The following is a 22760-nucleotide window of genomic DNA, read 5'->3' on the forward strand; positions in this document are numbered from 1 at the left end:
TGTGAGCTGTCACACACCAGGCTTGGGGGACCAGGGTCAAGCACCCCTCCTAGCTAACTGGCTGGCTAGTCCACAGCCTTGAAGCAAGGGAGGTCTCCTCCCCCGGGACACCTGAGCTCTGTCTCACCATGAGCCCCAGTGGTCTCAGTCCCACAGGAATCCACCCTGGATAGAAGACAGGGAGGATGGGGCAGGCTGAGGGGCTCAGGCAGAGAGAAAGCTGAAAATGTTTTAGGAGGTACAGTAACCCTGCAGGGGGACCAGGGGTTTCCAGGGGGAAAGCCAGGAATGACCTATCCTGGGAAGGCCTGAGAAGTTGTGTGGGGGCTGAAGGTCAATGGGGTGAGAGTCAGAAAAGGAAGGTGGAGTCTGTCAAAGGAGTGGCTGGGCTTTATGCCAGAGGGGGAGGAAGCCAGGAGTCAGAGGCTGGCACCCTTCCTCAGCTCAGGCATGGGCTGGGTAGGGGTCCCTCAGAGCAGGTGAGTGATCTCCCTCCCTCTCCTCTGGGCAAGCTGGAGCGGTGCTGGGCCCAGGAGAGGGGTACTCCTGCTTCCACTGCCTGCTGCTGCTCACTGGCTGACATCAGGCAAATACCCTCTACCTCCCTCACTGGGAACAGTCTCCCCAGACCACTCCACCCCAGGAACAGCATGTGGTAGGGGCTTCAGCCCTCCAGCAGCCCATGCGGCCCTCAGAGGTCAGGTCTGGGAGAGGAATGGGGCACACAGCTATTTCTTGGCCTTGGGCTACGGCTCCCAGCTTCTCACTCATCCCCTCCCTGGAGCCAGAGCTGAAGGGACTCCGTGCCTGGCATGTCCCAGAAGTTCTCTTGACCCTCAGCTCAAGGAGCCCCTAGCACCTGCTCTCCTGCCTAGCAACTCTCAGCTACTCTCAGGCTGGTGCCACACATGCGCAGGGAGCTGCATTATCACATGACAAGTTCACTGCAGGCAGGCACCCTCGGTTCACCAGCCCAAGCCGGGCAAGAACCCCAACAGCCCTCTCATCGGCCTCCAGACTAGGAGGCAGACACAAGCCAAGACACCCCAGTGTGTCCAACATCAGCTTGTCTACTGAGGTAGCTAGGCTGGATGAAGGCACTAAGACACGATCCCAGGAACCTCCAGGGATCTGTCAGGACACTCCTAGACTAACAGAACACTCTCCCTCCAGGGGAAACACAGCTCCTCAGGAAGGCCAGGGGAGCTTCAGCAAGGTGTCTAGAACAGGACTGGGGTTGTGGCTCAGAGGTAAAGCACTTGCCTAGCATGTGTGAGGAACTGGGTTTGATTCTCAGCACTGCATATAAATAAGTGAATAAAATAAAGGTTCATCAACAACTAAAAGTACATATAAAAAAAGAAAAGAAGAAGAAGAAGAAAAAGAACCCACCTCGACCCTCCCCAGCTTGAGGATAGACTCTGGCAATGCAGCAGCTCAGCAAACTGACCAGACCAAGGATTCTGGAGGGAAGCACTAATCTACATAAGTAGCCCCTGGTAAACAGAATTTACCCAGAGGTCTATGGCCCAAGCAGGCTGCCATTCTCTGCCTTGCATCTGTTGAGGTAGACCCTTCAAGATAAGTTCAGCCATGCAGGAATAAGCATCAGGCCAGCCCCCCACCCAAGGCCTCCACAGGGGTGCAATGGTCAGGAATCCACTAAACCAGAAATGTCACAACTGAGCCCAGGTTAACTGGCCACACAGGCTAAAGGGTTAGTTATAGTACTGGCAGAGGCCCACAGAGCACACCCACAGGGCTCAGAGCATTCTGAAACCTACCCTGTGTGAGGTCTGAAGTGGAGAGTGGCACCACAGGACTCCAGGCAAAGCCCCAGCAGGACCTCTTTCCCTGAGCTGCCCTTACAGGCAGAGCCAGCAAAAATACCAGTGTGGAGCTGAAACCAGCTCTGCTCAGTTCTGCCTGGGGACCCCATCTCAACACTCCCCAGCCTCTGCGGCTAAGAGCCAGGGCTGGGTCCACTTCTGCTCAGAACTAGGTGATCCAGTCCAGAGCCAGGCAGCTGGGCTTTGACTGTTGACAGCAGTGAGGGCCTGGGCTCCAGGAGGGCATGAAGCAGGGCAAGGGGGTCTGCGGCCACAGAGCTGGTGGCTACTCTGATGTTCCTCTGAAGAGGAAGGAGGGGCTGCCCCCAAGGGACAGGTGCAAACCAGGGCCTGGCCAGTTTGGGGAAGTGAGGAGAGGCGGCAGCTATGCAACCCACTGCCAGGCAGCAGCAGCAGTCACCTCACCCAAGGGAAAGGCGCTCCAGAGGGGCAGGGGATGGCTTAGCTTTGACCCACGTGTTGCTGGCCACAGACTATGGACACTGGCCCAGACGGCCGTACCCTGAAAAAGCCTGTGGGCCACAACCGGCGCTGGGCCCACCCCACCCACCCGTACGCTCGATGCCCTATTAAGGGCATGGCGGCGGGGGCTCAGTGCAGCGCTGCCCACCTCTTCCCTGGGCGCCCAGGGACACGGGTTGAGCCACACTGGTGAGACCAGATGGTGGCAGGGTTCGCACTGGGCCACAATCGGGATGGCGGTGGCAGACGAGGTGGTCAGTGACCGGCTGCTGGGCTGGCCGCCCCAGGCACCGCTGAGCGAGCGGCGGCTCACTCAGAGGGTGGGCGGAGGCCCCTGGCGCCGTACCTTTGTACTTCTCCCGCACCTCCTCGTAAGCCTGGACGAAGTCCTGCTCGTCGGGTGGCGGGCCGGATGTCAGCAGGGCAGCCATGCCGGCTGGCGCGAGAGGCGGTGGGGCGCTGAGCGCAGGGACAGCCTCCAGCCGGGGCCGCCGCACTGCCCCCGCGGCCCCGCGCACCGCTTAAAGAGGCCGCCCCCGCCCCGCCCCGCACCCAGGATGCCCCACGGGTGGGGCGGGGCCGCGGGACTGCCCGGGGAGCTACGCCTGCCCCTGGGCGCTGCTCAGCGCGCTCCAAGTTTCGGTCCCACGGCGGGTGCGGGTCCCGCAGGCGCACGCCCCTTCCCTCTCCAGACCGCGGCCCTCCCGCAGCTCTGATTCTCCTGGGTCCCAGGTCAGCGTCCTCCAGCTTCCTTGCCCCAGCCAGTGCGACCTTTCTGGGCCGCCCGCGCGCTCCCCTTCCCTCCCTTTGCCTTTACTTAGAATTCTTCCATTGCAATATAGGAGATAGAGTTGATATCTCTGGTAGGCAAAGAGTCCTTTAAACTCAAGTTAAAAAAAAAAATCTGTACGTAAGATGACAAGAGTAAACGATTTACAGAAGTAAAAAAGAAAGCTTGGTAATAAATAGTATAGCACAATTCCTTTCCACCCATCATCTCCCAACATTGACAGATGGCTTTCTGGACCACTCCTGGCAGTGTTTCTCCTAACGTTAAATCCTGTGAGCCCTGTGAGCAAAAGTCCCTCTTCTAGGAATCAATCCTGAGAAAATAATCAGAGGAAAACACAAAGATCCTGCCAGGGGTGCTGGCTAGAGCATAGCTAGCAGATGAATGCCAAAGACCACCATAAGTGGCTGCTAAGATGCAACCCCCACCCCTTTGCATCATTAAAGGTCCATGGGGAGGACATTCATGATTCTCTTTCAAGTGGGAAAAAAATGACCTCAATTAAAATTCTACATGAGGGCTGGGGATATAGCTCACATGCACAAGGCCCTGGGTTCAATCCCCCAGCACCACACACACACACACACACACACACACACAATCCTACATGATATGAGAAAGATCATAGGCTCCTGCACAAGCACATGACCCCGGGGGCAGGGGGCAGTGCAGCAAGAGCATGTCCATTACTCTTCTCTGCTCCTATTTCCACAGTCGGTTGCTTCACTTCCTGCAGCATCACCTCCCCACTGGGAAGCTGGCTTTCCAGTCCTCTCCCTCACACCTTGGTCTACCTTCCTGGCCTCCTGGACCTACCATGCCTTTCATATGATGCATAAGCCCCTGAGGGTCCTAGTGGATGGAATAAGGTCCATACTCCCTTGCTTGATATATTCTGCCCAATGGCCTCCAGCCCTAGGTCACTTACTTCCCAAAGGGATAGACTGCCTGCCAACCTCCCCTGGCCTTCTTGCTGGATTTTTCTCATCTTCCTCCTCAGACTGGTAGGCAAAGCTGGACTCTGGCTGACCAGGTATCTCCTCTTGTTCTACTCCCATGCGCTTCTGGGTGGCAGCCAAAACTGGGGGGCATGGTGAGCAGTTTAGCTCCAGGACCCCAAGGAATTATCACCATCACATCTGGACCCTTGTTATGAAGCCAGAGATGGTGTGTAGCAAGAAGTCCTGCCTTAGGCTTGTGCAGCTACCTGGGGGGGCCAGCAGGGGGCGCTGTACTACCTGCACTCACCTGGAACAAGAGAAGCCCTCCCTAACTAGAGTTCTCCTTTGGCCTTTTATCCAGTCAATCCAAACACCTGCACACAGCACACAGCAGGTGCTCAATCAACAGGCCTGTGTTAAGGAGCTGGGCAGACCAGGTACTTCAACGTTACCTGCAATGCGGATGACAGCCCGCTCTGCAGGGTCCAAGACACTGCCGTTGCCCCCAGAGCCACCTCCGCTCCTCCTGCTCCTCTGTGTTTTACCAAGGTTCCAGGGTAGTGTGTCCCCAGGGCTAGGTGAACCACTGCTTCCATTGGAGCCACCTTCAGACACTGCTCGCACTTCAGAATCCTCTCCAGACATGGCCTCCTGGAGAAAAACAGGGGAGCAGTCACACTTCTGCCTGCAGAAGAGAGGCAGATACTGCACACTGACCCATCACCTCCTTAAACTAAATGTTGACCCCAGCCACCCATCAACAGAGACACCACACCCTTCCTATGACCCTGCCTTGCCTACATACCAATCCCTTCCTCTCTACCAGTCCTTGACGTCTCATTCACATCTAGCCTCACCCTCTCCAGCCCACTTTTCAGATACCCAAACAGTGACCACCACACACATTGATCTCAACTCCTCCAGTGCACTACCAGGACTACCCGGTTCATTTCCTTCTCCTAGTCACCCAATCACTGAACCTTCTACCCCACCCCCATCACAGGACATTGATTCCACCTTCTACCCTGTTAAACATGAGGGGAGGGAGTGACTACCTTCACTCAGGCACTGACAGCAGACTCCCCACCCTGTCACTGGACAATGATCTCCACCAGCTGCATCCCAACTCGTTTCCCTCCCCCAATCTCCCCTTAGCCATCAACAAACATTGGCCCCAGGCTCCTACTTGTCCTGGCTTCAGGGGAGGACTTCCAGACCTACCACTGGATGCTGGCACACTACCTCCAAGCTGTCTTTAGACTCCCCATCACGCCATCCCACCCCACCTCCAGCCCTGCACAGTCCCACCTAGATCTCGGATCTCCGCAGCGAAGGCCTATAAATAACTGAAGCCGCAGCGGCGTGGGCCGCCAAAGCTCCACTGCGGCAAGATTGGGGGTGGGGGTGGGTGTTGGAGTAGCGGGGCGCCGCTCCTGCAGCCCACCCTGCTCACTGTAGGCGCAGCGGGAGTGCACGCATACCACGCGTGCACACGTCCCAGCTCCCATCCACAAGACTGACGTGTGAGAGGTGAATGGGGCTCTGTCTCGGCAGGGGAGGGGTGGGGTGGGGGCACAATGTGGGCTCTGTGCCTCCGCCCTTAAGCTAAGGGCGGGGAGAAGACTGCGGGCACCGAGCCGGGGGGCGGGGTGCCCCCCGCCCCCCGCGCCAGCCCCCAGCCCAGAGGTCCGCGGCAGCCAAGCCTTCGCAGCAGCCTTTCCTACCCACGCTCCCCGCACCGCCGGTCCAGTTCCGCAAACTCCCGCGCGCTGGGAGGTGGTGTCTTCCGCGATAGCGCAGGTTGAGTTGCAACACAGCCCCTAGTTCCGGGAGACGTTTGGCCGAGACCCCACCCGCCCCAAATCCTCAACTCCCGCACGCTGCGCGCCTCTCCATGCCCGCCGGGTCCTACGTGCCTAGTGGCTCCGCTGGGCTCAGCTCGGCCGCCGCAGCCAGACTGCTGGGGCCGACAGAGCCGTGGAGGCAGCGCGGGCGGGGCGAGTCTGGAGCCCCGCCCTGGCCCCCGAATGAGAACAGAGCTGCGCGGGCACCCTCAAGAGCTGGCAAGCGAGGCCAGCGTGACCGGGATCCGCGCGCGCGAGGCCGGGGCGGGTCACCGAGGCCCAGGAACCCGAGCCTGCGGATGCGCCGGCAACGTGCTCACTGTGCGTGCGGGGCGTGCAGGTCGGCTAGGAGACGCTCCTGGGCGAGCGTGAGCCACTCCAGGGCGGCGTGGGGTTCGAGTGCTCAGGGCTCCGCCCTGCAGCTTCAGTGGGTTTCCCAACAGCTGCCCCCAGGAGCGTTCGACCCCACCCCTGGCTACGCGGAGACCCCCACTCTCCAGAGGTCTGATTCCGAACGCCAGGAGGTTCTGCCTGGTTTCACGTTTATTCAGAGACACAGAAGCGCTCAGACGAGGACCAGCCAAGACGGGCGTGTCAGGCCGGCGCACCCTCCTGCTGGGCTTTGCTGACCCCTGGTGGTTGGGCCGACCCAGCCCTCCGGGTAGGCCTGGATTCCTGCCCCCCCACAAGAAGCAGGAACGTCCCCAGGGAGGAAAAGGGAGTTTGTAGAGCGAGGAACCGTAGAGCAGCAGGCCACAGGCTAGCCCCTTGGGTCAGGTGGCCAGAGAGGGACTCGAGAGTCCAAGGGAAGCCCGGGGTATGTGCTCGCAGGTGATGAGATGAGTGGGCAGCGCCTGAGTGTCGTGGAAGATGACAAAGATGCTGGGCTGATGGAGGCAATCCACAGCACTGTCGTAGCGCAGGAGCACATGGCCAGAGGGCCGCAGAGGGGGTGCCCGCAGATCGCGGCGGCCCTGCGCATAGTCTCCCGTCAGCACCCGTGCCACAAACACCGCCTTGTGGCCATCAGCATTGGGAGGCGAGTAGCAGTCCTGCACGGATAGGGAGGCACGCTTGGCGAAGTACACACCCTGCCCGTAGAGCGTACCTGCAAGGTGGAAGCGGCAGAGGTCAGAGTGATGGGGGTTGATGGAGCCCCAGCCCTAACCAGCCTAGGCCTAACCGTTGCGGCCGCAGAAGCTGCGGTTAAAACCGAACGCGCAGATGTCCGGCACTGCGGAGGCCGATGTGCCATGGTACAGGACCCGCTCCACAGGGCGCTGCACGCAGCGTTCCTCAAGGCGCTCCAGGTGCAGCTGGTACTGCTGCTGCAGCAGCGGGTGCGACACACGCTCCACCTATCAGGTGAGAGATGGGCAGAGCCAGGCTATTTGCAGTTATTTCTTGCAGTTATTTCCTATGCCTGTGGGTTGGCCCAGGAAAAGCGGAGGTCAGCAATCAGGAGCCCCTTGGTGGAAAATTCAGGGGGAGACCTTGCAGCCCCCTCATTCTCTGTCCAGCCACAGACATTAGGGAGCAAGTGGCATCCCAGGACTTCTAGGAAGGCCTGACACCTCCAGGGAGGTCTAACTCCTGCAGAGAGGACTGCAGGTGGACAAACTCCACAGGATCACCAGAACAGCAGGACGCACAGTCAGACCTCTGGAGCATAAAGCCTAGCCAGGTGCCTACACTGCCCTCAGCAGTACTCCCAACATTCAGATGCCCCCGCCCTCTCAGTTCTAGAAGACCCAGGTAGGAGAGAAGGCCTGAAGTGACCAAGCCCTAAAGTAACAAACTCAAGCACCCAAATACAGCTTTTTTTTTTTTTTTTGATTGCTTCAGAGGCAATCAAAACAATACTACATTCACAAAACAAGACTAGATGCTATGAAAAAAAGTCTAAAAATAAGAAATAGTTCTTACATTAAGAATGAGATTGCTGGACTGAAGATGTAGCTCAGTAGAACAGCACTGGCCTAGCATGTGGGAGGCCCTGGGTTGGATCCCCTAGCATGAAGGAGGAGGCCAAGAACAAGAGCTAACTTCTGTGGGTGGGCCAGATAATGGAATGGTTAGAACTAAAGATCCAGCTAGAGGATCTACATGGAAATAAGTAATTGATGCAGAGAGCAGAGCTGAAGGAAAAGAAGGAAACAACACATGGGGAGCGAGGCAAGTGGAAGAGGTCTAAGTTCTGCATCTCAGGAGCTCCAGGAAAAGACAACAGGCAAGAGTGGGGGGCTCCTGGGAACACAATGGAAGATGAGCAGAAAGGTAACATCTCCAGATGGGAGGACCCATGAAATGCCAGGAAGGACAATGTGAAGGACATATTCCTGGCACCTGACAGGAAAATCTTACCCTTGAAGTGAAGAAAACTTATCAAATGTATACACCCCCCACACACACACACCCACTATCAAGGTTAATGTACAAATGGGAAGAAATCTCACATTGAGTATCTCACCAATGCTGGATACTAAGAAACCATGGAGATATTTATGTTTTTAAGTTTGTAGGGTAAAAGAATCTTAAAATAAAAAAAAGAGCAAAGTCTTCAAAAGTCTGAGGGCAAATATATTTTGAACCTGAACACTGTATCCCAGCAAAATTATTAATGAAGAATGTAGAAATAAAGACATGTTAGAACATTTAACAATATAGAAAGTTTATATCAACTCAAAATAGAATTGTAAAATACCTCTAATTACAAAAGTTATTTTAAACTTAAAAGTCAAAATGTTCACTATCCACTCAGAGATATTCCTTACTCAAGAACAGAATTCACACAAGAGGGTATCAAGCCAGACTCGGAGGTGCACACCTGTAATCCCAGCGGCTCTGAAGGCTGAGGCAGGAGGATCACAAGTTTAAAGCCAGCCTCAGCAAAAGCGAGGCTCTAAGCAACTCAGTGAGACCCTGTCTAAATAAAATACAAAATAGGGCTGGGGATGTGGCACAGGAGTCGAGTGCCCTGAGTTCAATCCCTGGTACCCCTTCCTCCAAAAAGAGGGCATTGAGGAGGCACAAAGTACCCTAGCAGCCAAGCACAACCAAGCAAAAAAATGAAGTAAAAAATTACAAGATAAGCCATTAGGCCTTAAATCTTAGAACACTTTCTTTCATGCAGTAATTTTAATAATAGGATTTCATTTACTTTACTTACTATGGTTCTATTTTTTATAACTATAGTGGTAGGATGGTGGTGGTGGTGGGATAGTGGTGATTGTACTAGTGGAATGCTGTTGGTGGTGACAGTGATGGTGGTAACTGTCACCAGTGGGTGGTGGTGGTGGTGGGATGATGGTAGTGGTGGTGATGGTGGTGGTGGTAATGGTGATGGAAGTGGGTAAGTAGGTCAGGTTGTAGGTAAATTCCCCAACCTTGGGGAAGACCAGAGGTTCTGTATTTATGACCAGTCTGCTGCTGCTGGCTCTACCCATAACTGAGCATCAAGAGGGGAGAAGAACACTCTGCCCAGGCTTACCAGCACAGTGACTCAAGCTCTCCTCTGTCCTTCTCATCTGTCTATGGCCAGCCCTCTCTTGGATTCATCCCTCAGTTATGAGCACACTGTTTTCTGGATCAGAAACTTCTTCAACCCTGGACTTCCTCTGTCTACTTCTACCTTTATCCTTCTCCCTCCTACCCAGCCTATTTCCAGAGTTGTTCCTGCCCTCATCCCCCATTTACTCTTTGCCCCCTCCCCACACTAACTCCCTGATAGACCATCCTGACCAACCCTCCCTCCTTAGTCCTTCCTTTGGGCAGGGAAGATATTGTGGTTCCTACTCATCTTGTGCACCCCTGCCCCAACCTATGTCTTCTGTAAACCTCTCTGGTCTCTCTAGTCCTTCCTTCTGGGTTCTTCTTCACCTTCCTGGACAGGTAGTGGCTCCTGGGGCTTCACTCTAACTCCCCACCAATTTTTCCCAGCCTTTTTTGAAAACAAGTCCATTTTCAGGGTTGCCAAATTTAGTAAGTTAGAAGACAAGAAAAGGGGCTGAGGATGTAGGTAGTGGTAGAGCACTTGTCTAGTATGCTGGAGGCCCTGACTTGGATCCCTAGCCTTACAATAAACAAACAAACAAGCCAGGAAGAGGTCACCACACTGCAGGGAGCCCTGGCCCCAGTTGGAGACAGAAGAGGCCCTAGAACAGGACAAGTTACTCATTTATGGGAATAAGTAGCTCTCACAGTGGTCAAGAGAACATCACCATTCCATAGTCCAGGCAGGGAAACTGAACAGAGCATCTCACATAGTTCCTTGCAGAGAGCCTCCCTCAGGCCCCAGTGTTCTCCTGTCCCTACCTCAGTCTCTAGCCTGCCTGCTGAGCAGGTCCTGAACAGCAGACTCTGATGCAGGCAGGTCTCACAGAGACCTGTGAGACAGAGTATAGACTCACCCGTATGATGCGGATTCTGCTGTGGGCAGTATCCAGGGTGTCATAGAAAGCCTCCACCACGTTTTGGAATTCCTTGGTGCTCTCTTCCAGGCCCTCCAGCTTTCCCAGTGGCCTCTTCAGCTTCTGTTCTAGCACTGACATATAGAAAGAAAGGACATCAGGGCCATGCTTACACACTAGCCCAATAGTCAGCCACCTGCCCTCTCCTAGTCCAAAGCACAGACTCACAAGTAGTGTCTGAAGCCACCAAGGGAAAGGCCAAACTCTGATCCCAGGGGCCAGCAAGAAGCACAGAAAAGTGGCGTGCTGCATGGGCAGGTTGGGCTCCAAAGCCACAAAAGACAGTGCAATCACCATGCAGGGCAACATTCACACCATGGCACTGCCCCAGGCGAGCACACAGCTCTTTGGGCAGCACACGGCCTGGGTGTCTCACAGTCTCCTTATTCAGGTGTAACTCCAAGGCAGCTGTTAATGCTTGTTCCAACTCATCCATGTCCTGCTCAAAGGGTGCAGTCACCACCAACTGGGTCCCACTGCCAGTTCCTCCATTCAGGGACTCTTCTGCTTCCAAAGGGGGTTGCTCCAAAAGGGAGAGGGCCAGAGCTTGTCTTAGTGCAGCAGCTTCCTCCTGCTCAGCAACCTTGTCTTGAGGCTCTAGTGACCGATGGAGGGCCAGTTGCAGTGCAGCTTCCTCCTCTAGCTGCCCAGCTGCCCCAGTGCTGAGGCTCACAGGCTTCTCCCCAGCCCCAGGTGTGGGTTCTTCATCCTCCTTCCCTGAAGTTGCTGCCTCTTCTGGCTGGTCCTCAGGTCCCTCCTCTCCCAGCTCCAGGGACAACCAGTTCTCCCTATCGAAGCCTTCCATGGTTGCCAGCAGCTCTCGGACTTCCTCTGAGGGTAGGGAGAGAACACTGGGTCATGAGTCAGGTCCAGCCAGGGTGGTATTGAAAAACAGGATGAGATGGAATGGATGAAAGATGGAGTGAGTTCGAGGATAGAGGGTGGGCCTGGGAAGGGTCACTAGAGAGGTAAGAGTTCAGAGCAAGGCAGAGAGCAGGGTCAAAAAAGGACCACAGGACATGCTGGGGGCCCCTACCAGGGAGCCTTACCCAGGCTCATGTTCTCCTGGTCACTGCCTGTACTATCTGTGAGCCACCAGGTATGGCTGTGGCCAGGGAGGACCTGAAGGATCTCAGTGGGATCCACCTGTGGGGAAAGGATATCAGAGTCACTGGCCTTTGGGCAAGGGTAGAGGGGGTACCTGGAGCTGGAGAGTAAGACAGGAGAGAGATAGGGAAGAACTTCATCTTTACCTCTTCAGGGTCCATGACCAGGTTGGCACTGGCCAGATGTTCTGTCCCAAAGACACACTGGAACTGAGCCTCCAAACCCTGCAAAAGGTGCTGCCCCTCCACACCCAGCAGGAACTTGGCACTGCCTGGGTGCTTCAGGCTCAGCACATGGCAGCTAATGCTACCCAGCAGACTCTGCAGCAACTCCTGGGCCACCTGGCATGAGGCCTGGGCTCCACAGAGCTGCAGGACCATGAGAGAGGAACAGTATGCAGATTCAGGGTACAGGAAAGGTACCCAGAGCCCCAGTGGGAAAAGGAGGCAAAAGTGAGGAATTTCTATGGGTCACTCACCCGAAAGCCAGTTACATCCATTCCTTCAAGTGGGAAAAGAGCGACATCTCCCAGGCTGGCAAGAAGGTCCTCATGATAAAGCTGTAGGAAGCGCATAGCTCCTGGCTCCATCGATAACACCATCTCTACCAGGCCCTCCTGACCCTGAAGCCCCATATGCCTAGGGCTCTTCACCCCAACCTTCTCTGCAGATTCCAGGGCAATCTCTACTGGACCCACCAGCCCCTCCTGACCTGGTGAGCCCCTGGCAACTTCCATCAGGCTCTCCTGTGCCAGAAGCCCCATGGGTCTTTGGCCCTTGAGCTTCACTTGTCCCAGCAACTCCACAGAGATCTCCACTGGGCCCACTGAGCCTGCAGACCCCACAGGCCCCAGACTCATGAGCCCAGCCTGCTCTGGAGACCCCACAGTCCCCAAGCTCACAGGCCCTTCCTGCTCCAGAGATCCCATAGGCCCCTCTTGCTCTGGACATCCCACGGGATCCAAGCCAACTGGCACAGCCTGAAGACCTGTCCTCAGAAAGGCCTCCAATTGCCCTGGTGCCTCCCCAGAACCCACAGTCACAGCCCCTGCACCCTTCAGGGTTTCTGCCAGCCCTCTAGTCTCCAAGAGAGCATGCTCAGATCCCAGCATGGATGGGTTATCCTTTCCTTTGGTGCCCTCAGCAAGCTCCTCAGGCTCCAAGATGTCATAGTGGGGGACAAGTTTCAGCTCTGAGCCCTGCAGCCAGTGGTCCTGCTGCAGCACCCGTTCAGCCACTTGGAGGAAAGAAGACAGAAAGCCTATCAAGTTTTTGTGAAAGAGGAAGGGTCCCATGTGTCCACCCAGCCCACTCACCCTGCCACTGCTGGAAGGAGACAACAGTGCCCAGCTGTCTAGGCAGGCTGCGCAGGCCCTCCAGGGGCCCCCCACCACTGCGGCGCTCATTCTCCAGGTACAACTCTAGCAGCAGCATGTCCAAAGGGGGTGTGCCCCTCACCACACGCACAGCTCGGGCCTGAGGCACCCAGGTCACTGACACCATAGCCCCATCCAGGTCCATATTCCGGGCCTGTTCCTCCAGGACATGAATCTCTGTGGGAAGTGTGCAAGTCAGCTTGGTGTACCTCCCTAACCAGCACCTCAGCCCCATTCAGGCCTCTCACCTGCCTCAGAAAGGGGCATGGCCAGCTGGACCAGGGCCCGATCAGGCCTGGGACTGGCCAGGGCATGGCAGGACGGCACTGGGTGCCCCATGGCACTCATCAGGGCCTGGACATGCTGCTCCAGGCGCAGTGGCAGTGTGCCAGGTGGTAATCCTTGGAGAAGCAGACGTGCAGGGGCGCGTGGTGGAGCTGGGTGCAGGCTCAGTCTGGCACCATGTAGTCGGTGCTCTGCCTGGGCCAAGACCCTTTTGGCATCTGTGAGCAGGGGTGGGACATCAGTGACATTAGGGTATCAGGGTTCCCAGGCTGCCCCCTTTAGCCAGCTCCCTCACCTGCAGGCTCTCGAAAGGTAAGGATACCCCCACAGCCAAGTCTCTGCCAGCTCAACACAGGCCCCCCACCGGAGCGCCGGCGGTTCTCAAAATACAGCATGAGCAGTTCCTCTGGCATGTCAGGGGGAAGTCCCTGGAGCTCTACCGCTGCTCCTTCCTCCACCTCAGCCATCAAAACCCTGGGATGGAACAGATAGGGAAGAGGCATGTTCCACCCCTCCTGCTCCCTCCCTGGGTCCCTCCCCCATAACCCCACGGTGCTGCCCCATCATGGGTAGCCCCATATTCCACACTTACAATCCTCCTGCCACCCAAGCCTTCAACCAGGACTCCTGTGACTGCCTTCTGCAGCCTTCCGGAGCCTTCCGGAGCCTTCCCGCAGAACAACAGAAACCTAGTGAAAACAAAAGTGAAACTGACTAAGGGAAAGAGAAAGGGTGGGGCATGCCTGGCTCTGGGGACTGGCCACTGTGTTTTAGATGCTTCCTCTTCAGCTGAAGCCTCAATCCCAGCCCACCAGGAGGTGTTGGTGGGGCAGACCCCTCAGAACCCTCCTGCCAGCCTGCCCACTGGCCTCCAGGGCCCATTGCAGCCCCTGGCTAGCAGAGAGGACAGGGATGTCTTCTGGCCATCTTCCCTTTTCCTATGGCCTGGGAATGGCCAATCACCCTCTCCATTAAATGTACCAAGGGGCCTGAGTCACTATTCTCCATTCAGAGTCTTCGGGCCTCTCTCTCAGCAACCTTCCCAAAGTGGTCCTTCATACCCACTAGGCAACCAGACCTCCTCCAAGTGCTGAGAGTGAGCAGCTCTGCCCTTGACTCTAACATAGTTCCTGCTGCCTTCTCACTCCCTGCTGGAGCCCCTTCCTGTGGCTCTCTCCAGCCTTCCCACATGTCTAGTCCTTCCCATATATTACATCATCATCATCATCATCATCGCTCACTCCTTCTCGTGACTAGCCATAGAAGATGCAGGCACTATGTGGACATGCCTTGCTGCCTCTAATCCTCACTACAGGAGAGGAAATGGAGGCACTGTCAGGGCCCAGGGCAATGCCAGGCCTCACAGCCAGTTTGGATCTTTAGTCCACACTCCTACCCCCTGCCAATCCCCCCATATCTGATCCAATTTTCTGTCAGCCTTCTCAAGATTGTACCCACTTCTGATCTCTACCCTCACTTCCCAGTCACCCCAGCCCCACCCCTGCTAGTCCTCTAGGGGGCCAAGGTCCTACCCAGCCTGCATGCCTAGCCCTACACACCTGGCACCTTCACTGCTCCACCCAGGCCTCTTGCTACACAGCTACCTGCCCACTCCATAGTGGATAATCCACAGAGTGGGCAGGGTGAATCTGTAAAGTGGTAACAATGGCTGCCACAGCTCTCAGGCTTGATGACAGTAAATGCTAAAGTTCTTTTGAGGGCCTAACTGGCCTTCAACCATTCTGATGATGCTCAGTGGGTCTAGCCTCCCTGGTCTCAATTCTTCTGGAGCTATAGGCCACTTGCACCTCAGCACCCCCGCACTGGTTCTTCCTTCTGTGTGACATGGCCTTACCCACAAACCCAGTGGTCATCCCTTCTCCCTGATCGCCCTTACCTGGCCCCTACTGGCAGATTTAATGAAGCTAAAAACCCTAAAGCATTCTGACTTGCCTAGGCTTCTGAAGTCCTGAACTCTACCACAAATTTGTCATTTTATTTTCCTTAAGGAAAGACACTCAAATTGTGTGAGCTTCTGGGTCTACAAAATTGAAGTTCAGTGCATGCCTATAATTCCAGTGGCTCAGGAAACTAAGACAGGAGGATCATGAGTTCAAAGCCAGCCTCAACAATCTAGCAAGGTGCTAAGCAACTCAGAGAGATCCTGTCTCTAAATAAAACACAAAACAGGGCTGGGGATGTGGCTTAGTGATTGAGCGCTGGAGTTCAATCCCCAGAACCAAAAAACAAAACAAAACACTGAAGTTCATCCAGCCTGCTGAACATTTTCTCTTCTATAGGACTCATCACCTTCTAACATACTGCACATTACTTAATGGACAGTGCCAATCCCAGCTGCAGAGGTCTGCCACAAGCAGTGGTGCACTGTAATTGCTCACGTGGTTGCCACGTTATTAAATCTTGAGGAATTTCTGTGAAGTGTTGTTAAACTGGTGGTAGCTTGAAATCGATCATAGTGGGAATATTCACACAGTATTTTGTACTGGCATGTGCACAAGCTACAGATCAGGGCTTCCCCTCACTAGAACCAGTTGTTAAATATTGAGCGAGCACATAGTGGGCACAGGAGAGAGCCTTCTCCCAACCACTGCCCACCTTGGGAGGGGCCAGACACCCAAGAGCAAGGAAGCACAGGAAGGTCCCCAGCCAACTGGCCCCAAGTCAATCTGCCTGCTGCAGAGGACCAGAAGACCACCAGGGGAAGTCCTGTTGGCAGAGTCAGGACTTTCAGAGCCAAGGCAGGCGGTAACCTAGCCTCCAGTCCTGCTGTGCATTTCAGCCTCAGCCTCTTCACAAGTCATGAGGCCTCCTATGGTGCTTGGCAGTTTGGTCTCCATGACTGGCAGACTGAATGGGGCAATTAAACGATTAGGTCTGTTGGTTTGAATAGTCTTGGATGAAAAAGTAAAATGAACACTGTGTTTTAAGGCAAAGAAGCGAGGGAGAGAACTTGGGGGCTTCAGCAAATCCAGGATGTAGAAATCAATTTCTTAACTCCCTGTACAAGGAGCTAGAACAGGCCCCTGCCTCCGGGGGTTTTCAGCTCTCACGGCCCGACCCCAGTCCTTGGCGGAAAGTGGGACGAGAGCCTCTGGCCCCAGGCCTGAGTTGACTGCTCGGCGGCCAAGAGCAGGCGGTGAGACCAACCGTTGTGGTCCGCCGCCGCCGCGCAGACGCCGGGCATTCCCAGGCCCGGCCCCTCAGAAGGCCCCGCCCCTGGCCCGTCACAAGGCCCCGCCCCGTCACAAGGCCCTGCTGCGTCTCCCCAGCCGCAGGCGCAGGCCCAGCCGAGCTGGCCGCTGAGCGGGTGCGGGTGCGGGTGCGGACGCACCGGCCATCACCGCGCAGCCGAGCAGCCGACACCGTGCTCACCTGAGGCGCCCTGGGAGCGGTGAGTCCCAAGCCCAAGCGCAAGAATGTGCCTGACCCGCGGCAGCTGCCCCCGTGTACCCCTGCGCAGCTTAGTAATGCCGCTTTCGGTCTGTCAGTCCATCGGTCCAGGCAGGGCGCGCGGCCCGCTCTGCCCGGGATGACGGCGGCAGTGGGGGCGGGGAGCTGCGGTGGCCCTGAGCTGGAGGGAGGGGGGCGGCGCGCTGCGGCGGGGGCAGGACCCGCCTTCCCGAAACGCTCTGACCCAACCGGAGGGCCCACCCGCCCACGGTACGGTCCTGTGGCAGCCCCCAACCCCCGTCGCCCCCACGCCTGCTTTGTTTCCCCGCACGCCCTCTGCTCGCTTCCATCCCCCCACACCCCCGCACCCCGCTGTTCCTAGCATACCCCACTGGCAGTCACCCCAGCAGCCAATCCACGCCGGCTCCCTTCCCTGGGAGCGAGGGACTGTCGGGCCCGCACTTGGGAGGGGGGTCAGGGCTCCCGGGGGTCACAGATGGTGTGGGGATTTCCAGGGATAGAAATAGCCGCCGGCTCTGACCCTTTCAAGCTGCTTAAGGGGCGGGATGCCGAGGGGAGGGCCCAGGCACACCCCACGCATCCTCAGCCGCACCCCCAGCCCCCTTGCAGCTGAGCTCTGACCCCAGGACGCTGCGGCCGCGACAAGGCTCCTCCAGAGTCCCAGATCCAGAGGCTGACAGCCATTTCTTCCCCTCTGCTCTCCTCATCCGTACCCTCCCCCATCTCCAGAGTTGGCCTAGTACTGACCCTTCTGAAAGCCCATTGCCTCCCGGTCCCCACCCGCTCTGGCCCAATGGCTCCAGGACTCTACAGCCCAGAGCAAGGGTCATGCACCCTTCCTTCCTCCTGGGTTCTCGGCATCAGGTGGGGCTGCCCAGGCCTGGTTCCAGTGACCGTCAGTCAGGGCTGATCCTTCTCTCTCTCTCCTCTAGGGGCAGCTGGCAGAACGGAAGGCCATGTCCCATGAAAAGAGTTTTTTGGTGTCTGGGGACAACTACCCTCCCCCCAACCCTGGATATCCTGGAGGGCCCCAGCCTCCCATGCCTCCCTATGCTCAGCCTCCTTACCCTGGGGCCCCTTACCCACAGCCCCCTTTCCAGCCTTCCCCCTATGGTCAACCAGGGTATCCCCATGGCCCCAGCTCCTACCCCCAAGGGGGCTACCCTCAGGGTCCCTACCCCCAAGGGGGCTACCCTCAGGGCCCCTACCCTCAAGGAGGCTACCCCCAAGGGCCTTACCCACAGAGCCCCTTCCCCCCGAACCCCTATGGACAACCACAGCCCTTCCAGTCACAGGACCCTGACTGTGAGTGATGGGGAAGGGTGGGGGGCAGGGGCAAGGGCAGAGCTGCTCTGCAGTGGCACTCACCCAGCCCCTGTGTCCCCAGCGCCACAGCTTGGAAACTATCAGGAGGAGGGGCCCCCATCCTACTATGACAACCAGGAATTCCCTTCTGCCAACTGGGACGACAAGAGCATCAGGCAGGCCTTCATCCGCAAGGTAGGGCCTTCTCTGGGGGTAGGGAGCCCTGGGGTAGCTGGGGGTAGAGCTCTGACTTGCTACCTCCCCAGGTGTTCCTGGTGCTGACCCTGCAGCTGTCAGTGACCCTGTCCACGGTGGCTGTGTTCACTTTTGTTGGGGAAGTGAAGGGCTTTGTCCGGGAGAATGTTTGGACCTACTATGTCTCCTACGCCATCTTCTTCATCTCCTTGATTGTCCTCAGCTGTTGTGGGGACTTCCGGCGAAAGCATCCCTGGAACCTTGTGGCACTGGTAACCCCCAAACATGAGCCCAGGCCCCTGAGGCCTATGGAGAAGTGGAGGGCAGGGACCTGGGGTGTGGTCGGGAGCAGCTCTGCACACCCAGGGTGGGGTGTTGTCTTCTTCTCCCACAGTCAGTCTTGACCATCAGCCTGTCCTACATGGTGGGCATGATAGCCAGCTTCTATAACACTGAGGCGGTCATCATGGCTGTGGGCATCACCACAGCTGTGTGCTTCACAGTAGTCATCTTCTCCATGCAGGTGAGGACCTTCACCCATTCAGGGTTGTGGCCCTGGGGCCCATTGGCCTTCCCAGGGCCCAGCACCCACAGTCTCCTGTTCCTCTCTGTCCTCCCAGACCCGCTATGACTTCACCTCATGCATGGGCGTGCTCCTGGTGAGCATGGTGGTGCTCTTTATCTTCGCCATCCTCTGCATCTTCATCCGGAACCGCATCCTGGAGATCGTGTATGCCTCACTGGGCGCTCTGCTCTTCACCTGTGTGAGTGAGGGGGTAAGAGGCCTTGGTTGAGGGGAAACTGGGTGGGTGGGGGGCTGTCCCTCAGCAACACTGTGTTGTTGTCCCCAGTTCCTGGCAGTGGACACACAGCTGCTGCTGGGGAACAAGCAACTGTCCCTGAGCCCAGAGGAGTACGTGTTTGCAGCACTGAACCTATACACAGACATCATCAACATCTTCCTGTACATTCTCACCATCATTGGCCGCGCCAAGGAGTAGCCTGTTCCCCCAGCTTGCTGTGCCCTGCTCAGGTGGCATGGCTGGCCTGGACCCTGCCCCTGACATGACCAGGCCACCTGTACTTCCCTCTCTCTGGTCCCAGACACAGCCTAGGGCAGGGGGAATCCCCTCTCCAACCCTCCTGTATGTATACTGCAGATACTTCCGTTTGGACCCACTGTGGCCACAGCATGGCCCCTTTTAGCCCTCCAGCCCCACCTAAGGGGTAGTAGGGCTGCGTTTCTGTGCCACCTCCTGTTGACTCATTGTTGCATGAGCCCCGTCTTCCAGCCCACCCCAGGGTCTGGGGGCAACACCAGGTCCCAGGGGAGAGGGATTGAGCCAAGAGGTGAGGGTGCACGTCTTCCCTCCTGTCCAGCTCCCCAGCCTGGCATAGAATATTCCTTTTCCCTCCCCACCTCCACCTGGAGCATTGCTCTCAGGGACAAACAGGTTGGGGGTCTCTGCTGAGCCCTGAGAGCAGAGAAGATGGCATGTTTCAGGAAAGGAGGAAGCCTTCCTCTCGTCCTGCTGTCATTAAAGTTCCAATAAATGGGATCTTCTGCTCTCTGCTTCTCATCTCTATTTTCACTGCCAATTCCTCCGTGATGTGAGAGCTGCAGGCACCCTAGCTGATGAGGGGCACAGAAGAGGCCTTAACAGAGGTTTAGGATAGGAACTAACACAAGCTTCTAAGAAGTATACTGGGATTTCAGCTGATGAACAGAGACCCTGAGGCAAGGTGTGGTACCAGGTCACATAATGGGAAGTGCTTCTGGGAAGGATACAGTGTAGCAGTGGCCCCATGAGCCCAGGGGCCATCAGCACAGGTGACTGATACACCTGGCAGAGAGCTACATGGAGACTGAGGCCTTGGCATCATCTGGCACCTGACCTGGTCCCTTCAAAAGCCCCCAGCCTCAGCCTGTTCTGCATGCCTCTCCCTGCTCTCACCCACCAACCCCCCTGAGCAGGGCTATGCATCCCAAGTGAGCCAGCTGTCCAGATCTTCACGATCCCCACAGAAGGTGGTTCAATGCCTGGAGTTCAACTCTGAACCCTCCTGGGCTTCTGAGCTCTGGGGCTGAGGCACCCTTGGCCACTGTGGCCTTCCTCCTCAGACTCTACATCCAGGTTGGCAGGAGAATCTCTTCTGGGGATGTTCCTCCTCCCCACCAGCCTGTCTGCAAACTTGCTTAACTAGTACCAGTACTTCAGATATATTAAGGGACCTACACACCACAAGCCACCTGATGTTCACAGACCACACAGCTGTGTGCACCACACAGAGCCATGTGCACCCTCCCTGAAACTTGCTGTTCCTGTATTATCTCCCCAGGCCAGAAGCTGCTGTCCTCCTCCTTCATCACTGCTCTCCCTACCAACCTTCCACTGCTTTGTTCAGGCCTCTTCATGCCTACCAATCCTCCAAGCCAGCAGGTATATACTTCTGAAATGTGCATCACATAGTCCACCTGCCTAAGACTCTACCAGGGCCACCCTCAGGATGAAGTCCACATTCCTTAGCTTGGTACCTAGATCCTGCCTTCTGCCCACCTGCTCTCTGGCTCTCAGCTCAGTCCCAGCCCTGACCTTGTGCAGAACTGTCATTGTTCATAGCCCCTCTGCCAAGGCATGGATGCACACTGCCTTCCAGTTGCCAAGATGCAGCAGGTAAAGCAGCTCTCTTACCCAGCCTCCCTTTCTGGCATTCCCTTAAGCAAGTCCAGTTACTCCTCCAGGGATGCTGGTGAGAAGAAATCTGCTCAGTATTAGCTCACATACAGACCCCTCAGATTACACTAAAGAGGAAATATAGATCATCCCTTGGCTAAAGAGAAAGTCAGTGGGGTAGGAGATCCTCTGAGCAAAACATGCAAGGCAGTATTCTCAAAAAGTTCAAACTTTTCAAATTCTTGGCTGGGGGAAGAGGACTTTCTAGAAACCACTGGGAGTCTAGAGGTGTCAGCCAGGACTCGGGGGCCAGGCAATCCAGAACAAAGACTTCACTGTAAGAAGTTCAGGGTCAAAGAGGGAGTGCTTGGGCCTGTCCTGTAGGTAAGGAATGAGCCATAGCCTCCTCCAGGTTACCCAACTTGGGATGGTGTTCAGGAAGACAAGCCCAGAAATAGGATGTACAGGAAGTCTGGAGCTGAAGACAGGTGAAGAAAGCAAAGAGGAGGAGCTACAAGCAAATAATCTCAGAGGCATCAGGAGTCAGCTCAGCTGCAAAGGGATCAAGCTGAGCATGCAGGGCAAGGGGAGCAGGGGCAAAATAGAGACAATCAAGTGAAATAAGGAATCCAAGCACCTGGGCTGGGCAGACGAAAAGGGAGAAGGCACTCACATTGATGCATGAAGCTGAATGGAACCATAGCAATTGTCAACACAATGATTTCTCAGGTAGGAAAGAAAAGCAGTTCTCCACACCAAAGAGCTGGCCTGGTCCTATCTGCAAGGACATGGTGCTGTTAGAAGCTGAACTGGTACTCACAGATAGAGCCCTTAGTGCTGTTAGGAGCTGGCCTGGCACTCACAGATAGTGGCCTTGGTGGTGTTCTACTTAAAATATAAATAATTTCACAGAATATCAATAACACACAAGGCCTCTGTTACCATGATGAATCATGACAAAAATAAGATCCTTCTCATGTCTAAACACAGGCAAAACATAGGCATTGTCCAAGCCATACAAGTCTTAGAAGCACCCTAAGCTGGCCAGGCTGAGTGACTGCTACCCCCTCACAACTGACAGCTTTAGCTTCACTGTAGTTTATCTTTCCAGATAAAGAGGTATTGAGACACCAGGTACAGAATGACTGAAACCTTCCTCCAGGTTACCCAACTTGGTCCTGTGGGACTTCCTGTAAGGAAGTCCTTGCTAACCCTAACCATGACTCCACATGGCTCTACGTAGTATACATTTGCCCTTGCCTCCGGGAGCAATAAGTAGTCCAACTTGTTCAACTATAGGTGGTATGCCCAAGTGGAGTTTCACTGGAAACTGTTGGCACAGTTAACTGTACTAAGGCCAAAGAAGGTGAGTTTATTTTTCAATTAAAAAAGCACTTATTGGGGCTGGGGTTGTGGTTCAGTGGTAGAGCGCTTGCCAAGTATGCATGAGGCACCAGGTTTAATTCCGGCACCATAAAAATAAAATATTGTGTATCTACAACTAAAAATAAATATTTTTTTTTAAAAGCACTTTTTGGGCTGGGGTCATAGCTCAGTGGTAGAATACTTGCTTAGCACCTGTGAGGCACTGTGTTTGATCCTCAGCACCACATAAAATATAAGTATTTTTTAAAAGCACTTATTTACATAAGTCATAATTAAATCTTTTTTTTAAAAGAATAAACAACACCAGTATCTAAGGAATACAATGTTCACATCTCCATCACATTTCCCACCCTCCTGAGCAATACTATCATTGGGAGCCTGGTGTTGTAGTGCACACCAGTAATCCCAGTAACTCAGGAGTCTGAGGCAAGAGGATCATAAATTCAAAGCCAGCCTCAGCAACTTAGCAAGGCCCTTGGCAACTTAGTGAGACTACCTCAAAATTTAAAAAAACAAAAAAATAAAAAAGGAGGGGGGTGTGGGGATCTTGCTCAATAGTTAAGCAACTCTAGGTCCAATCCCCAGTATTTAAAAAAAAAAAAAAAAAAAAGCCAGGCATGGTAGTGCATGCCTATAATCCCAGT

The 22760-nt window shown here is 55.4% G+C and overlaps 3 protein-coding genes across 11 annotated transcripts in view; 1 reads left to right on the forward strand and 2 right to left on the reverse strand.

Annotated features, from left to right (window-relative positions):
* Plec (plectin) overlaps positions 1-4713 on the reverse strand; it is a 56065-nt gene extending 51352 nt beyond the window's left edge. For 3 of the 5 annotated variants that reach the window (XM_076836427.2, XM_076836414.2, XM_076836412.2), the window contains exon 1: positions 4496-4713. In XM_076836427.2, the coding sequence (XP_076692542.2) occupies positions 4496-4688 (193 nt within the window). In that variant the 5' untranslated portion in view covers positions 4689-4713. Of the gene's footprint in view, positions 1-2658; positions 2819-4495 lie in introns of those variants that run through there. The other 2 variants (XM_076836422.2, XM_076836421.2) reach the window with 1 other exon arrangement.
* Positions 4714-6391: 1678 nt separating this feature from the next.
* Parp10 (poly(ADP-ribose) polymerase family member 10) lies at positions 6392-16960 on the reverse strand. Of its 4 annotated transcripts, XM_076835724.2 has the most exons (12): positions 16922-16959; positions 13716-13812; positions 13419-13597; positions 13087-13341; positions 12779-13015; positions 11942-12699; positions 11610-11831; positions 11406-11502; positions 10525-11187; positions 10297-10430; positions 7071-7245; positions 6392-6995 (listed from the first exon to the last, which is right to left on the reverse strand). In XM_076835724.2, exons 3-12 carry the CDS (start codon positions 13588-13590, stop codon positions 6661-6663), a joined length of 3048 nt encoding a protein of 1015 aa, XP_076691839.2. In that variant the 5' UTR covers positions 13591-13597; positions 13716-13812; positions 16922-16959; the 3' UTR covers positions 6392-6660. The 4 variants fall into 4 exon arrangements, with proteins under 4 accessions (XP_076691839.2, XP_076691840.2, XP_076691841.2 ...); XM_076835725.2 differs by lacking the exon at positions 12779-13015 and having other exon boundaries at positions 6393-6995; XM_076835726.2 differs by lacking the exon at positions 7071-7245 and having other exon boundaries at positions 6796-6995; positions 16922-16960.
* Grina (glutamate ionotropic receptor NMDA type subunit associated protein 1) lies at positions 16396-19628 on the forward strand. Of its 2 annotated transcripts, XM_076835729.2 has the most exons (8): positions 16396-16535; positions 17165-17294; positions 17488-17860; positions 17943-18055; positions 18127-18327; positions 18450-18578; positions 18676-18819; positions 18907-19628. In XM_076835729.2, the coding sequence occupies exons 3-8, from the start codon at positions 17512-17514 to the stop codon at positions 19054-19056; spliced, it is 1086 nt and encodes a 361-aa protein (XP_076691844.1). In that variant the 5' UTR covers positions 16396-16535; positions 17165-17294; positions 17488-17511; the 3' UTR covers positions 19057-19628. The 2 variants fall into 2 exon arrangements, with proteins under 2 accessions (XP_076691844.1, XP_076691843.1); XM_076835728.2 differs by lacking the exon at positions 17165-17294.
* The last annotated feature ends 3132 nt before the right edge of the window (positions 19629-22760 follow it).

This window comes from Callospermophilus lateralis, chromosome 16 (genome assembly GCF_048772815.1).
Source record: "Callospermophilus lateralis isolate mCalLat2 chromosome 16, mCalLat2.hap1, whole genome shotgun sequence".
Lineage (NCBI taxonomy): Eukaryota > Metazoa > Chordata > Mammalia > Rodentia > Sciuridae > Callospermophilus > Callospermophilus lateralis.